This window comes from Taurulus bubalis, assembly GCF_910589615.1.
Source record: "Taurulus bubalis genome assembly, chromosome: 3".
NCBI classification, from domain to species: domain Eukaryota; kingdom Metazoa; phylum Chordata; class Actinopteri; order Perciformes; family Cottidae; genus Taurulus; species Taurulus bubalis.
Genome location: NC_136591.1, coordinates 33,019,199 through 33,036,700, shown reverse-complemented (window position 1 = coordinate 33,036,700; position 17,502 = coordinate 33,019,199). Strand labels below are relative to the sequence as shown.

General features: G+C 43.1%; 1 protein-coding gene across 1 annotated transcript in view; it reads right to left on the bottom strand.

The window, feature by feature from the left end:
- Positions 1-17,502, bottom strand: part of man1a1 (mannosidase, alpha, class 1A, member 1) — a gene marked incomplete at both ends in the record, with an annotated part of 112,222 nt that overhangs the window by 64,358 nt on the left and 30,362 nt on the right. The window contains one exon of the mRNA XM_079216299.1: positions 15,212-15,312. Coding sequence (XP_079072425.1) covers positions 15,212-15,312 — 101 coding nt within the window. The remainder of the gene's footprint in view (positions 1-15,211; positions 15,313-17,502) is intronic.

The window sequence follows — 17,502 nt, the reverse complement described above, 5'->3', positions numbered from 1 at the left end:
ACTGAGCTGATGCACATACCTGCACAGAGCCGGTGCAGACACCTGAATATATTACATGAGAAGGGTGGGGGGACATTACAGCAGTGGCTGTTGCATTCACACCTGGCATATTTCTACTTTTAAATCGACTATAAAAGATGGAGGGAAAGGAAAGGGAAAACACTGATGTGCTGTCGAATAATCTCTACAAACAGATACCTGCGCATGAATTCAGCGTCCAAATCATATTTTAAGCTAAAATGATAAACATTAGCTTTGTCACATACGGCATTAAATCTAATTGCTCTTTCAGATGACACTGATCACAGAGAATAAAAAATATCCCTGACATTTGTGCGACAGCTTGTTCAGAGCCACCAGGAACCGAGAAATCGGCTAAGATCAGCTCGTCACCAGATCCAGCATTCGTGTCAGTGTTAGACTATAGAAACGGAGACGGGGTTAAAGCGAAGGCCCACGAGGTTGTCAGAGCAGAAATTATCTTGGAGGTGCGGCGCTGCCGAGGAGTTTGTTTCTGTTTGTGACGGAGCGCATGGTGAGGCGGCAGATGGCTCAGCAGAGGGCAGCGTCTATGATGCTTCTCTCAAGCATGAGGGGCAGCGGAGGAAGAGGAAGAGGAGGAGGAGGGAGTCTCGGATGCTTCTATAAAGACAGAGTAGTAGGGAAGGACATGCCGTGTGATACTTGCTGTAGGCGATAGGCTTGTCGCAGCGGGATGATGCTTACATATGGGGAAAAAACAACAACATTCCATTCCAGAAAACCACAAACACCACTGGGATCTCAGTGGTACGTGGTCTCCAGGGTAACGCGCCTCTTCTGCCTGTACATCTTCAGAAAAGAGACGGAGGTCCGATTTGAATATTTTCTCCCTGCCTAGTTTCCTGATGTACCAGCTTCACCACATAAAGAAATACAATTATTTGTGTTCATGAAACTTCTTTTATTTCTTATTATTTATTTGTTAATATATTTGCATTATATATAATAATTTTTTTTTTTTAATTTAAATGATTTTTGTGCCGATCTTTTGTCCTCTGACAGGATTCTTTAGAGAATGCATTTTAAAATGACAAAATAGAAAACAAGGGTTGTGTGACGATCGTCCTTTTCGACGTCGCCAATAAAAGCCGAACACGGGAGGAAAAAGATGCAAGAGATGGATGGGAAGATGAAGAATGAAAGAGCTGGCGTCCTCGGGAAAGACAAGAAGAATCATTACCGTTCTGTTCGCGGGCAGACAATAAGGATGGATGGGAGAGGCACGGCAGGGGAAAAAAAGAAGGTCCAAAAGTCATTAGCTAACAGAAGTCCCTCTATTCCTGTGTGCCTGGAAATACAATCCATTTAGTTGTTGCTCTTCCTACATTCAGCTGCCCTCTATTGAGACGTCCATCCATCGGTTCTCCTTATTCAGTTTCTGTCTTTTCAGAACAATTCTGTCCTTCCTCTCTCCTGCTGTCCCCCTTTATCTCCTTTTCTTTGATTGCTCCTTCCATCCTTGTCCATTTTTCTTCTTTTTTTCTCTTTTCCTTCCTTCCTCAGTTCCTACCTTATGCAGAAAATGAGTGAAGAGGGGAATGATGGATGATTTAAAGCAGAAAGCAAAGCACCACACTGCGCCATGCTTCATTCAGGTGTCCTTCGCGCACGCACGCACGCACCAATAGTATGTCATGTACAAATTGTTATTCCTTTCCATTTTGGTTCTAAAGACACGAGTATTAGCTGATTTAACTATAAGTGTGGATGACGGGTCAATCGCGACATTGATTCACTGTGTGTGTGTGTGTTTGTGTGTCGACGGGAGAATTGTGTGATGCATTGTTTGGTTATTCAGAACAAAATAACCTTTGCTTCACGCAATCAGGCGGTGAAGACAGGGCTGTAATCTGTGACGCTGTGATGTGGGAGTGTGTATAAGTGATTGAAAGCAACTGACAACTGACAACACACACACACACACACACACACACACACACACACACACACACACACACACAGACACACAATGATACTGTTGACAGAGGTCAAATTGCAAACATGAGCTCTACCTACTCATCTCTAAAATCAGGCGGAATAACAGTTTAACCGTGTGCGTTCCTGAGAGGGATTAAGCAATAAGTCCACATTGATCTATTTTGAAATTCATTTAAAATTATGATTTTTATAAATCGGTTCCTTGACAGTATGCCGTATTTTTAAGCAAGCGTTTATGTGTTTAAATGTGTTTTTAGCACATTTTAATTCATTGCTTCCTTTGCTCACCCTGCATACAGATTTGTCGCTCAGCTTTTCTTCACAATGACTTGTATAGAATTAAATATTTGAAGTGGGTGAAAGGCAATACAGTATCTGGATGTGCGGGATGGGTTTATTTGCCTTGGGGAAGATCAAGCCGAAGAACAGCAAATGTCACGTGGACGTCATCGCCCGCACGACTCTAGCGTGCCCTCCGGCTGTGGGTCACACGGAGCTCCTCGGCGAGGCTCGCGCCCGTCTCCCCTTTTGCTTTTCATGCAGCGCTCACGGCCGCTCAACCTCGGGTCACAAGAGCCACGGATTAAGTCACAGCAGCCGGGCGGAGCGTAGCCCCTCAGCCCTGCAACTATAGGTCGCGTGAAAAAAAATAAACATAAAATGTGAATCAATATACTCGGCTGCCCCTCTTCCTGAAGCTTTCTATAGCATCACGCCTTCAAATGCACCCACAGAGTGTTTATTGTGCGTGACTGACTGATGGATTAATCAGTTGTGGTGCTTTTTTCCCAGCTTAAATATTCATTTAATTGCCCATCATAGTTAAGTAAAGACCTGCTGATAGCTACCAGCAGGGCCAGGACCAGGGCCACGGACTCCTCCCCCTCTCTCCTCCACTGCTCTTATCCTCAGTACTAGTCACATATTCTTTCTGCTACTACTGCTATTATTATGATCATTCTATTAAATCCACCATGCCTGTTTGGGCCCCGACTGCCGTCACCACGATTGTTTGAGCATCGCTTTGACACCCCGACCAAACCAGCCATTAAAAAGCAGTGAGGGCCCAGACTTTCCAGCCAGCTAATGAGCACACAGCGTGATAATAATGACGATGATAGTCATGCGATGGCTGAAAATATCAGTTCTATTTCGAGAAAGCAACCTGTTGACCTAGTAATGTGAAAATGCCCAAAATTTATTACAGATCCTTCAGCCTGACAAGGAAATCATAACCTCTCTCTCCAGCTTTACTGTGAGATTAATTATTATTGGCACTGCACCCTGACTCAGCAGCTTTAGCTTAAAACTAGCAGCCTCAGCCTTCAAGAGACTGACAGCAGTCAAAGTGTCACGGATATTAAAAAGAAGAAAGAAAAGAAAAAAACTGTACTTCTCTTAAAAAAATCTCTTCTTGAAGTTCCTCCTCAGCTCACTGCATTTCTCGTCCCAGAAACGTTCTCAAGATAGAAAAACGTCCCCGACGAGTCCCATATCGGGACGCTAACTCAATGCAAACCCCAGGTCTAATCCTTAATCCTGCAATTTGATCCCGGTCTCAACACCCCTCAGCCCCGCTGGTGATCCCATTTAGCCCCAACTGCCGCCTCGACGGTGAGTCTACACTGGATTTTGCGAGAGGTCGCGGACGAGAAAAAGTGATGGCTAAGCCCTCGGCTAATCGTGTCATCGTAGGCAGAAAGCATGCGCAAGCACGAACACACACAAGACACAATCCCAAAGTGTATTAACCTATTGGCTTCCGCTCAGCGTCAACACTTTTTTGTCAAGGTTACAGTAAAAGATTACCACGCTTAAAAAATAAATATTTGACAGTGGTACAGAAAGAAAAAAAAAGGATTTAATGCGAAGCTGTGATAACACACAACACCCAAAGTAGAAAGAGGCCGGTGTGAAACTCTTTGGTTCGGCGGCCTCGTTAAATCAGGCGTGGGAACTTCCAGGGATAGTGCGGACTTCGAGGCGCGGACTTCGAGGCGCGTGCACGAGCGCGTTTGTGTCGATGAGGCGCGTGTTTGTCGTCATCAGGGAGGTGTGCGGTGCTGCTGCAGAGAGTTCTTCCAGGCCTGGGAGTAGATGCTGTGGATGCTGGCTCAAGGCTCTGTAACAAAAGGCTCAGGAGATCTGAGAGTGTGCAACACAGAGTTGCAAGGTATGTGTTTGTGTTGTGTGATGGATACCCCGTTTCAGTTGCTGCAGCGCTTCCCTAGTCTGCATCCCACCCACCTCTCAGCAGAGCGTGATTTACATCATTTCAGACACAACCACACACACACACACACACACACACACACACACACACACACAGTAGGCCGGAGCAGAATTACATCCATTTCAATTACAGAGATTGAGTATCTGATTCAGACACACACAATGCTGTGTGGGAGCTGAGGCTGCAGCCTGGACTCAATGTCAAATTACATAACCAACGAAATGACTTGTCTGGAAATAGAGAGACGCCACAAAACATTTGCCTTCTTGACTGGTGGACGATAACAGTATTTTAGCTCCGCTGGTGAGACCTGACACCTGATGAAGCGGCATTTTTGCAATTCCTGGTTTCCGCATCTCGAAGTTGACGGGTTTTTTTACGTTTTGTTCTATGACATAAAATGACATCAGTGAATTATGAAGCTTTTACGCGTCTTGAAAAGGGGCGGTAAAAAGTGATTAAATGAGAGGACTAAACGTCATCACACTGAACACTGGTCCGCCTTCGGCTTCGTGGTGAAGTCATGTGACCATGGTGTTGTTTGTTTACAGTCCAAGGTTTAGTTTTTTTTTTACCTCTTATGATTTCTTGAAGCTCAAATGCAATCAGCAAAGTGTGAACAAACCGTGAAAGGATCATCAAAGGAATTTATTTTCTTCCTTAATCTCAAATCCAATGGAAAAATCCCACTGGCTTTTCCCCTATTGCTTTTTGGGTTGGCCTACAAAAAATAGGGGTGGGTATGACACAACAATAGGGGTGGGCTCAGGACCGAACACCGCGTCCGGCTTTGATGACTGCGGTGCAACGCGTCTCATCCACCATCCAGTGAGATACAATGAGCCGGGTCAAAAGTGTTTGGTGACTGGTCGTCTGTAGAAGTGATTCATTTCGTTATATAATATATATATATGTATGAGGATTGAGTCCTTTCTCACCATGACTCAAAGTCCTTCAGTCCTGAAGTGGATGCTATTAAAAAGACTTGATTGAAAAAGGCCCGTAACTCTTCCGGTGGCCTCCAGTGCACTTTAGAAATTCTTTCAAACTCTTAAAGTTTGCATGGGTTTTTTTTCTATAAAAAAATAGAAAAAGAAAGGTATTGAATGGACCTGGCCCTATTCTCCCATATTGAACCTTTTAAAAAGGACTCTACATTATTCATACCTAAAGCTGTTTGCTGTGCTGAAGCGCAATAAACATCTGCCCATGCTGTGAATGCCTCGCTCTTATTTTAGAAGATTAAATCAGCCGTGTGAAAGGGACGTGACTAAAAAAATGCATCTCCTCCTTTTGGAATGAGGATCAGGTTCAAGTCATATATTTGCATTATTATTTTCAGTTAGCTCATAGATGACAAGAAATGATGCCACGATGCCGACTTCAGGGCTGAAGGAGAATCTTCTGCAACTAAAGACGTATGCATTCCTTTAAGCTGCAACTCCTCTCTCCTCCTGTCACTGAAGCATGAACACAATGGTAGTGAAAGGGGGAAAAAAGCACCAGAAGGAAAAATAAACCGTAAAAGCTGACGTGGTCCTGCGATCACTGTGCCATCCAAGCTGACGTTAATCCTTGATTACAATGGGGGCGAAACATAAACCGGACATTTTTAAGGTCAAGTGTGACCGTGAAGGAGGAGGCCTCGGCACCTACTTTAATTCTGTCTGGGTATTTGATACCGTCACTCTGCTAAAAGGGATGTGAGGAGCTGCAGCATCGCAGAGCAGAAAAGCCATGGAGAGCTGTGGCACGGAGGGAAGGCCACGGGAGACAGCATGGGAACAACAACATGAAGAAAAAAGAAGAGGTCATCACCGCGAAACCCTGGCGGCATCTGTGGCAAAAGCTGCCATTCAGTCGACGGCCTCCTACAGCACCGCGGGCCGGGCCTGAGGGGATAACCCCCACCACCGCAAAATCTGTGCGTCTCAGGAGAAGCACTTGACTTTCACGCCAACACACTGCCTGCAGCTAAAGATCCATCCAACTGCCCAGCAACTCACCAAAGTCTGCTGAAGAACTACGTGAATTAGCTCACCCTCGAGTAGCATGTGGGTGAACGTGTAAAACATGAGGCTGTTTTTTCCTTCTTTATACTTGATATCATTCTGGAGGCTATATATGATGATAGCTGACCCGCTCATGTTCGATGAGGTAGGCAATAACTGCCCGTCAGTGGAGATATGGAGAACGATGTCATTTACAACATAATAGAAAATGAATCATACTTCTGCTTTCTGAATCCATTTTATTGAGAAACAGAAGACAGAGTAAGTGCCCCGTACCTTCTGAATTCTTTTGTCTTCCAGTGGTAGGGAGAAAGGGCAAAAAAAAAATCTGGGACTATCTGGATCTATTCACATGCGTCAGCGCTGTAGCTGGTCAGCTAAACATGATTTTTTTGTATCTTACTAACTCGCAACCAAAAACGCACAACATGCACTGAAATCCTACGGTTGCGGTATTTCAATCACGCTATAGAATCTTTATCTATAAGAAGCAGTATGCGTCATGTGTTGTTGGGTGTCACATATTAAAGCGATGTGCGGAACTAAAAATGCTCCAGAGAAAGTCAATTTCTTGGCAATTAACGTTGTATTTTTCCTCTGAAAGAAAAAAAAAGACCACAGCTTCGACAAGACAACAAGACAGATGGCATCAGGGTTCTCTCACACACACACACACACACACACACACACACACACACACACACACACACACACACACAAACAAACAATGTTCTCTCATAACACGGTCTAGGTCACACTGGACGGCAGCAGACCTAAACATTCTGCCTCTTCCTCGGCAACAGGAGACATCAGTAGTGACCTTTAATGTGCTGCGGCTCAGTCAAGTGTGTTTATTTTAGACAGAAAAAAGCCCCCACACACACACACACACACTTTTTTTTTTCTTCTTCTTCTTTTTGGTTGGTTGAACACATGAGTGCCTCCCCGTGCCGGCCCTCAGCTAGAACGAGAGGCGAGCCGAGGCTTCAACCTCGAGCTTGTTTGGCAGCTCGAGCAGCACAAGCAGGGGTCTGTCAAAGTATCAATTAAAGAGAGGACGAGCGAGGAAACCGCATGGACGGGGAACACCACCGACAACAGCGCTGCAGAAGATGTATTGTTTTGCCTTTTTGGGAGCCGAGGAGGACTATCCACCGCCCACATTAAAATGATTTTTTCTCTACATATCACAACAACATACAGCACATGGCTCTGTTCCGACTCATGGGCGTAAGCCGCCAATGAGGACGCTGAAATCATGGCCGTGCTAATATATCTGGGCATTTAATGGCATGAAGAGGATTTACATATATTACAAATATTGTTTTTCTTTTTAAAATGGAAGGTTCAGATATTGTTTGAGACTAAATATCTTAAAATCTGATTGCATTTAATCCAGTATTTAACCCTTTGGGGGCGGGTCCCGCTTCGAAGCGGGGGCAGACGTTTAAGTTTTTAATAAAATGATATCTTAGCAATAATACGTCACAGAGATGTGGTTTCAAATCTGGCGGATATGGTTTCCACTTCCGCGTCTGAGCATCTAAACATGGACGTGTCTTACGACGCGTGCAAAGCCTCAGTGTGAGTCAGATGATGTCAAGCAAAGAGTCCTGAGCAAAGCTATATTGGAGAGGACAGATGGACGGCGCAGCTTCAGTGCCTGAAGGATTCGCTAACAAGGAGCTAGCTGGAGCTAACGGGCCAGATAGCTGGCTACAGCGTTTCTGTGAGACTGAACGGTGAGTAATCAATTGTTGTCCCTATCACCGTTAACTGTCTTACAGTGAACTTAGTATGACAAGTAGTGTTGGACCTCCATTGTGTGTTTGTAAGACCGTAACTAACGTTTATTTGTTGACGATAGCTTCGTAGCGTTAGCACGTCACTAGATAGCGCCGTGTTGGATGTCTCTTCCGTGTCTACGACTGAACGGTGCATAATCAACTGTTGTCCCTATCACCGTTAACTTTCTTACAGTGAACTTAGTAAGCCTAGTAGCGTTGGATCTCCGTTAATCGTTACTACAGTAGTGTCTATATCACGTTAGGTGCTGCTAACACGGCGCGAGCTAACGGAGATAGCTGACTACAGCTATGAACTGTTGTCCCTATCACCGTTAACTTTCTTTCAGGGAACTCATACTGACTTGTATCAATGTATTTTACAGAGTGGATTCAGAGCTGTGAGGGTCCAGAGGACAACATGCAGCATCGCTGCAGCAGTCTCTCTGTCCGTCTGCCTGCCAACACAAAACCATAGCAGGCCACAAAGCCAGCCACAGCTCATCATCCCCACCATATAATAATACATTTGGTTTTAGACATTTAATTACATGTGTCTACCATTTTATTCATATATTCCACTGCTTTTGTGAACCTAAGACCTTTGGTAAACCAATTTCCATCACCAAAACCAATATACCACATGAGTAAAGTTATGTTTTCACAACAAATATGAAAAATTTCCAAAATCAAGATTACATTTTCAGCTTTAGGCATATTTTCTCTTCACAATTATGTAAAATCGAGAAAATGACCAGACCCCAGAGTGTTAAGAGTAAATATAATTTTGTTCCTTCCCCGATATCTGAACTAGCGCATCTTCGCATATGAGTTCATTGAAAACTTCTCGCTGTTTCACTGGTGGCAAAATATCGGCAAATTGCCAACTCGGCAAATTGAGTTGGTAACACCGACCCGTTAGCTGCTTTCATCATCGGATTCGTCAGTGGAGAGAGGGCTTTGAAACAACAATTAGACTATACTCAAGTAAATTGTGTTGAGCTGATAAAGAACACTTTTTTTTAGTGTGGGCTGACATTGGACAAGTGACGTGGAAAATGGAATTAATTCCCTATAACGCATTTACTCCTTAAAATAGTAATCCTGCTACTTTATGGATTATTTAAGAGTATAAGTAATTAATTCCATTACTCGTTATATAACCCGGCCTTGCACTGAATCCTCGGAGTGCATCACATTTACTTGTGATGTGAAATGTCACATCGATCACACTTGATCTATGATTTCATATTTTTTGTCACTGATGGCTCAAACCCGCGAAGGAGAAACAGATCCAATGTTAATCCGTTATAGTACCTTCCATCCCGGCATCGGTCCAAACTCAAATTTTCTTTGTTGCAGCTAGAATCTTTCCGGAAAGCAGAGTACAATAAAATAAAATTTAAAAAAAGAGTCTGCATCTGTGCCAAGGAAAGGTTACTGCAAGACACTCACCGCTGAAGTGCATTGCAATGCGATTGATGCGCTCATTGATTTTTAGAAAACAGTCTGCATGTGGTCAGAGTACTATGCGAGAGGACTCTTCTTCTATTACCACTGTGTCTTTGTAAAACAAACAAAGAAAACAAAAAAAACAAGTGGACTCCAGGATAAGGCCTTGGTACAAACTCCACCTCTGGCACATTGCCGTATAATGGAGGCGAGATTAAATTAACTTCTATAATGTCTATCAGGAGTCAGGGCACGGCTTAGGGCTGGGCAGACTATTCACATGTTATTCACACTCCTGTTGATCTGGAGAAACTTAACACGGTAATGATTCATCTTCCAGGTCGCCTGACAAATTCTGGCCGGTGAGATCGGGGCGTGAAAGGCCCCCAGAGGCTGCTCAGTTCAAAAAGACGGCTCGTGTTAAGAGTCGGACGGTTACAAGACTCCAATACGAGCCGGGGGTCTAAATAATTCAGTTACTCCTCAAACCTAAAATATTACAAGAACAGAGACATTTCAGAGAGATGGTAACTCTCTGGATTAAGAAGCGGGGAGGTGTGCCGGGTCCTGCGGGTTAGGGCAGAGCGCTAAGAGACGGAGAGAGGCATTGGAGACGACAGGAGGAGCGAAGGAGGCCATCTTCGCCTCTAGGTGTTTTTAATTTGAGCTATGAAAAAAAAAGTGAACATACAATATTAAGTCTTGCCTTATGAAACACTACCCTCCCAAAAGACAACAACGAAGAAAGCAGATTTGGACAAAGAGGACGAGTTCAGATGAAGTCAAAGCATTACGTCGCCAAACCCTGAAGTCAGGACAGCGGACATTATAATTGAATTAATTAATCAACTTTGCACAATATTATCGACGTTGCATCAGCAAATGCCACTACAAGTCCGCCTCTATATGAGCTGAAGGATCATAAGTGAGCTGCACAAACTGCATTTTATGGAGTCGCAATGACGAGAGGGCGAACGGCGAGCATTCTGGGTGAAATATTGGTTGCAACACCGCGATGAAAAGCGGTTACGGGACTCAAGGAATCAGCTGGTCCATCAGTTACCCAACCAAGGTGCAATTCAATCAACTTTTTGAATCTGTATACAATATGTTATACTGGTATTGAATGTTATTTTTGACATTGAAGCAGGACCTAAGTAGTTGATCCTGTCATTAGTCACCAACACTGATGCGGTAGGAAAGTGGCATCATGAGTTAGATTATCTCCAGTGCCAAATTACTTCATAGATCGCTTTACAATTATATATTATCATCCTGTCGTGTGTATTCATATACTATATAATATAGGAACAAATACATATAAATTACTAAAAATGAATATAAAAAAGTTAGCTTATATGATCTTGAATTCAGACAGCGACCTCTGGCTCTGCAAAGTGAAGCGCATGCGGAAGCGCTTTAACAGTCACTCTCTCTAATGGCCAGCAGGGGGCGACTCTTCAGTGTTTTCGTACTGGAACTTTAACCCTTTCATTCTGCGTTTTCAGTTCATGAACGTTAATTGGAACATTTTGATTGCCTACAAAATGTCTTGTTAAGTGTTGTACTTAGCTCCACCCTCCCGTGTCAAAAACCAAGATGGCGTTGGCCAAAACGTCAGACTTACAGCTTCAAAGTCTTACTCTACAGACGGATGTCATCACGCTGACCACGTATACTTCATATACAGTTACTGGACGAATTGTATTTATGTCACTGAAAAATGTGCTATTAACTTAAAAGTTTAAAAATTAATTATGCAGCAACTCCTCTCCATTAGGACGGTGTGGGTGTGGTTTGATCCGATTTGATCGTCTCTTCCAGTTTGTTTGTTGGCACTGATTTGCTATTATAAATGAGTTACACATCCAGAGTCACTTAATCTGCTTCTTGATCTTTTAAAACAAATTCGTCAAATAGTTAAAAGGACCTGAACACTACCCTCAAACACTTTATTTATATACGAGACTGTCAGTCTCAAGAGTACAAGCAGACTGCGCCTGGCTCATAGCTCTTGCTCTTTACCTTTTAAAGTGTTTGGGTAAAAAAAATTGTTTGATGAAACCCAAATACCCAAATCATGTTTGGATGTCTGCCATTTGTCGGTTGAGAAGATAAACATGGTTGCCTGCCAACATTTCAGGGAGATGTATGGCTGATAGTGTTTGTCAGTTAAAAGTTGGAGTTGAGGTTGAACCTCCCGCCCCAAAAAATAAAGATCATCATATCTGAAAATGATCTTTTGTTGCAAATGTCTAGTTAAAATGACAAAGTCAAGCCGAGAGGTTTTTGCAACACCAAGGTTGAACAATTTCAATTTCCAGATGCATGTCGAAGAACATCCAAATTAAATATAACGAGCAGCTTATAGTTTTTAGTTTTATTCCCATCCCAGTTGTCTATCAAAAGGTACAATGGATGCTAGTAACGGCAACACGCTAGCGGGCATCCTGGAAGTTCCAACTACAGCTAGCAAAGTTTTAGAATTTGAAATTCTCCCATCTAATTTGAACCTACCATCCAGGTTGTTGTGTGTCGGGGAAACAGCCTTCGGTTTGGAAAGCGGCGTCATTGCATAATATTCCAGGTCAGGCTAATATTATCGTCATACATCATGTTCTATAGGAGTTGGAAACGGCTTCGACAAGGCCCTGGGGCCGCGCTGTCTTATTTACTGATGGAAGTGGGTCTGCTGGAGCAGCCAACTGAAACCTATTTACTTTTCTATACAGAGACACCAGGGCCGGATAGAGAGAGAGGGGAACACGAAGAAGGACCAAGCTAATTTCTCATTCAGTATTCACACAGCCGCTTTCCTCTCTTTTCCTACATTCACGTATGATAAATTCCGGTAATGAAACAGTGTCTGGAATTTACACAAAGCTGATTGAATTCCCTCATTAAACATAAGAAGGAAATCATTAAAAATGAGCCTGTAAATCCTCTGCACTGTATAATGGAATCGACTTAGTGGGGGTTTTGGCACTTTCCCCAGGGGCGAAGACTGAAGTTGTGTGTTTCAATCAAAAAGGTACTTCAGTGAAAACTCCTACTTTCAAAACTATAATATACCTGCCAGTACTTTTTTTTAAATGACAGGATACAAGGTGGAAACTTGACACAGATCCAAACAAAAACTCCTCTTGTCTAATAACATGTATTTACCTCAACGTACCAGCAAAATATTGTCTCAAGTTTTTCCAGACGAACACAGGTTAAAAAAAAGAAGAAAAAAAAGAAAAGAGGTGGGTGCTGACAGACAAAGAAATGAGGCTAAATATCAAAAGAGTCATCTTACTGCATAAACTGAACAAAAGACCAGAGTCTGCGTCTTCAAACGTTCTCCGTAACACCCTGCACATATACGCTCAAAGTGCTGTCATCCTGTCACTTCTGTAGGTTGGTGGTGTTACACACACACACACACACACACACACACACACACACACACACACACACACACACACACACACACCTGAAAATCCACCGCTAAGCTATAGTACCTTGACACAAATAATGCAAGCTCCGTGGAACCGATGATGTAAGACACAGAAACACTTTTTAGATGTTCGGAAATAACTCTGCTCTTTGCCTTTTTTTTATGCAGTGGAGGTAAAACTGCATTAGGGATTCGTCTTAAGTACAGACAGAAAACATTAATTATGCTCTGAATAAATTCACACAACTGCAGAGACACTATTAACCAGAGCCAATCACAGAGCTTGGGAGTCAACTCCTGCACATGTTCCTCGTGTACACCTCGGTTACGGTCAGCAGTTTAAAATATGTATTTGCCCAAGTAGACACGACCGCCGTTATTTCTGGGGATTGCGTGTATGTTTTGAAAACTCACAAGTGCGGTGTTCATTTGGGAAGATTATCGCGCTGAACAAAACATTAGAGTATGATGAAAGTTTGTTTGCCGCAGAGCTCATTTTCTGCAATAATCAAAAATAAAGATAAAATAAAAATCCCCACTGGCTTTTTGTCGAGGGAACCAGTGAGATGCAGTGATATTCAAAAATACGTCATCCTGCAGCAATCTAGTGGCCGGAAACACATGTCAGCTGGATGCGTTAATAAACAACTGTTTACTTACATGTCATAACTTTTACGAGGCGATGTGTTTACAGCTCTCCTTTTCCACTGACCCAGAGCTCAAAATAACCATTTTAACCGCTTTCAAAACACCATTCACCCATTTTCACTAATTCCAGGCAGTTTACTTTGCATCGTCTAGAAGGACATATATTGTTGTGACAGAAGAAAAATAAAATACACTGCACCAGGACGTTAAATGGCAAGAATAGAAGAGAAAAAAGAAGAGAAAAAAAACATCAAACCGCATCAAGTACATGAGTGTATTTTGGTGTCAAGAGACCGGTCTTATCAGCAGTGGAGGCACAGCTACCTCTTTCACACATGAATGCCATCTTATCTCGTCAAGAGCTCGAAGTGACACTACTCCAAACTGTCACATACACCACCCACTGACACACACACACACACACACACACACACACACACACACACACACACACACACACACACACACACGCACACACACACACACGCACGCACGCACACGCACACGCACACACGCACACACACACGCACACGCACTCCCCTTATCTGGAGCTAAAAGTATCCAAACAAATATTCTCACGGAGAACGTAATTAGGCCAAGAGAGACAAACGGATCTTGACAAATTAAAAATCCAATTCCCGCTCTTATTAATCCAATCAGTCAGAATGAATTACAGTATTCATTATGTGTACAAACACTTTGAGTACACACACAACACCTGAAAAAAAGAAATACACTGCTCTAACACTCAATAAAGATATATTTTTTTAATACAATATCATTGCTTGTGAGATCATTTCCACCTCTTCTTCAAAGCTCCATCGAGAACAATATCAGTTACTGAGCCGCTTTTGAAATATTAGGCTGTTTTATCTCAATATTTTGAAGCCTTAATCCCTTCACAAAATTACGACGAAAAGCCAAATAAATTGCAGATTAAAAGTGGTTTTAACGAGTCGTATTGATCCTCTGCCATTGGCACACGCGTCGTCGCAACAGATCCGTGGGATCATCTCCTTTTAGCTTCATGTTTACTTTGGCGGCAAATTCTCAGAGTCCAGCTTCTAAGCCAACGATCTCCGCCAACTAAATGAGACCACACGAAGAAACACGTGTGTGTTTGTGTGTGTGAAAAAAAAGAAAGGACTTAAAAAAAGATGCAGTTATTATCCTAGTTTAATTTGGCTTCTGCTGCACACACACACACAGAAAGTGGGGGATCCAAACTTGTCACTGCAGAACAAAGTGCATGTGATATGTATTTTACAACTGCAAGGTAGACGGAGAAGTGAAGTTTTTTTTCGGCGAGAGTTGTGTGAAATGGAGGAAAAACCCGCCCGGACAGAAAGAGCTGCCCCTCACCACGCTCGTTAACAGCACCGACACAAACATCTGGCGTGCTGCACAAACGGAATTTAAATATATGATAAAGTTGACATTTAGAGGCATCCATAGATGGATGACTCCAACTGACGGCCAATTTGGCTGCTAATCTAAAAAGGCCAAGGCAGCTGGTGGCAGGGACAAGAGATCAATCTCTCGTGTGTGTGTGTGTGTGTGTGTGTGTGTGTGTGTGTGTGTGTGTGTGTGTGTGTGTGTGTGTGTGTGTGTGTGTGTGTGTGTGTGTTTGTGTGTGTTTGTGTGTGTGTGTGTGATCTCTCACTCACCAAATAGATTGCTGGAGTGGCCTTGCTTGGAGACGGGCCGGAGCTCATTGGATCCCCAGGCGTAGCGCCTGTAGCTGCCCCACGCATGTTTCATCATCTGATAGGGAGGAGGAAGAGGAGGGGAGAGATGAAGAGAGTTAAAGAGGAAAATGAATCATCTGAGCTGTAATAAAGACAATTAAGTTGCTTTCATACTAAATTGTGGGTCTTGCTTGTAGCCCAAATGATACCTGATTTTCATGGCCGATACCAACATTAAAGCATATCATATTTAAAAAAATACAAACATTTTTGTAAGGATCCATGTAAACACACTTTCTACACTACTCGAATATATATTGGCCATTTATGTGCTTCATGTTACTTATCAGCTGTTCGCGGCACCCCTCCTTGCAAGCTAACAGCGAGCGGTAGTTAGCTTGAGAGTTAAATTATAAATTATAATAATGAAATTATGAAATAGCTATAACTTTGTGATTCTGTTTAGACCAGCAGAGAAGGCTTAGCAGGCCCTGTCTTGCTTGCTCCAAAAGCAAATAAATTATAGTTCTATTCAGCACAAGCCTTAAAAAAAAACTGTCTGCTACTGAGTCATGCTGGCATCGCCTGTACAGATACTTTGAGTGTCCATCTGAAACACTGAAGAACGTCTATAATAGACACAACGTTTATCCCAACGCTACAAGTGATTCATCTCAAACGTAATGCCAGTAAAATAAAGGCTGTTGTCAGCTCTTGACTCCACCCATCACAATGCATTATCCATAGTTTTAATTATCCATAGATGTCTTACAAAAGACCGACATAGGCCTGAGGCTCCAAATCTAACAACACGTCCTCATAGCTAAATGATAGAATACGTTGCCAATGATTCCAAGGACTAATTGAAACAAAACTATGTGGTTAGGTAAAGGAGAAAATAATGGTTTATGTTAAAATAAGGGCATTTGTTATGTACATCCCATTTATACTGTACTATGTTACGCACTAATTTTTTCGGAAGTGGAAATAGTTTTTCCACTTTCTTCCTCTTTTGTCATAAGTACTACGTAATAAACTGCTTGCACAGACAACCTCTACGGGACGTTTTTAAAATGGGAGGACGGTGGAAGTAGGGGATTAATTTGTTTGTACAGTTCGAAACCAAACTGAGATCAATAACAACAAGGAGTACAACATCCGTCAACACATACTCTGCCAGAGGACCTATTCGAACTGCCGGTCAGTCAATTTTGAATGGTGTGGCTGATTGATGCAAGAAAAATAAAACTCAAATATCACTCAATTCCCTGTGAAAAGGAACACTTCCTCCGCTGAGTCCCAATATCTGCTGTCGAAACGACTCAATTTCCCCTCGGCGGGAATCACTGAAGATCATCTCATTTTCATCTGGTGCCGGCTGGGGGCCTGATGGCAGTGTGAACACTAGTTTACAATCTAACACCCCGACGCTCAATTTCAGCCTCGGTTGTGGCTCCGCCTCCAGCTCGGCATTCGCCTTTCTTGCTAATCCGGGTTACATAGCATCGTTCTGGAGCTCCCTAGAACCAATGCGTCTGGATTAGACACGCTAAAACCCCTTATCCTCCACCTTCAGACGGAGGGAGTCTGTTCAAACACACACACACACACACACACACACACACACAAACGAATTATGGTGCTCTTACTGACACTACACTGGAACAGATACTGCATAGTGTGTACATGATGAATGTCAGCTTAGACTTGAAGATAGTAAACCCCAAACACAAGCGTTCAGCGAAGTTGATTGTGAAGCTGATGCACAATCTCTCCGGGGTGAAGGGGGTGGGGGGAATCACATTACTGCACCTGCTCTCAGCACCCACATCCTGTTGCAAGTGTAAACATGCATGTGTGTGTGTGTGTGTGCACAGTTAATTATGTGTACTGCTGCTGACTCACTGTTCATTAGCTCACTCGGGAGGACAAACACTCGCAGAGAGAACAGCGACGCTTCACTGTGGTGTTTTTTGAAAGGCGGCCGCAAATGACCACAGCGGACAGGAAACCTGAGGGTCAACGAGTCGCTCGGTCGGCGTGACCAAAACGAAGCAAGCAAAGTCATCCAGTCAATAAACGAGCGATTTGGTAAACTCTGTCAAGCAGGAAACCAGCACCAGCCATCGCACGCGCATACATGGGAAGAGGGGCTTCAGTGAAGTGCAATAAAATATGGATGAGTTTCTTATACCCACATGGTGAAAGGTTGCACTATATTACAACTACAAAAAGAACATCACAAGAATCCAGTGGAGGCTTTACA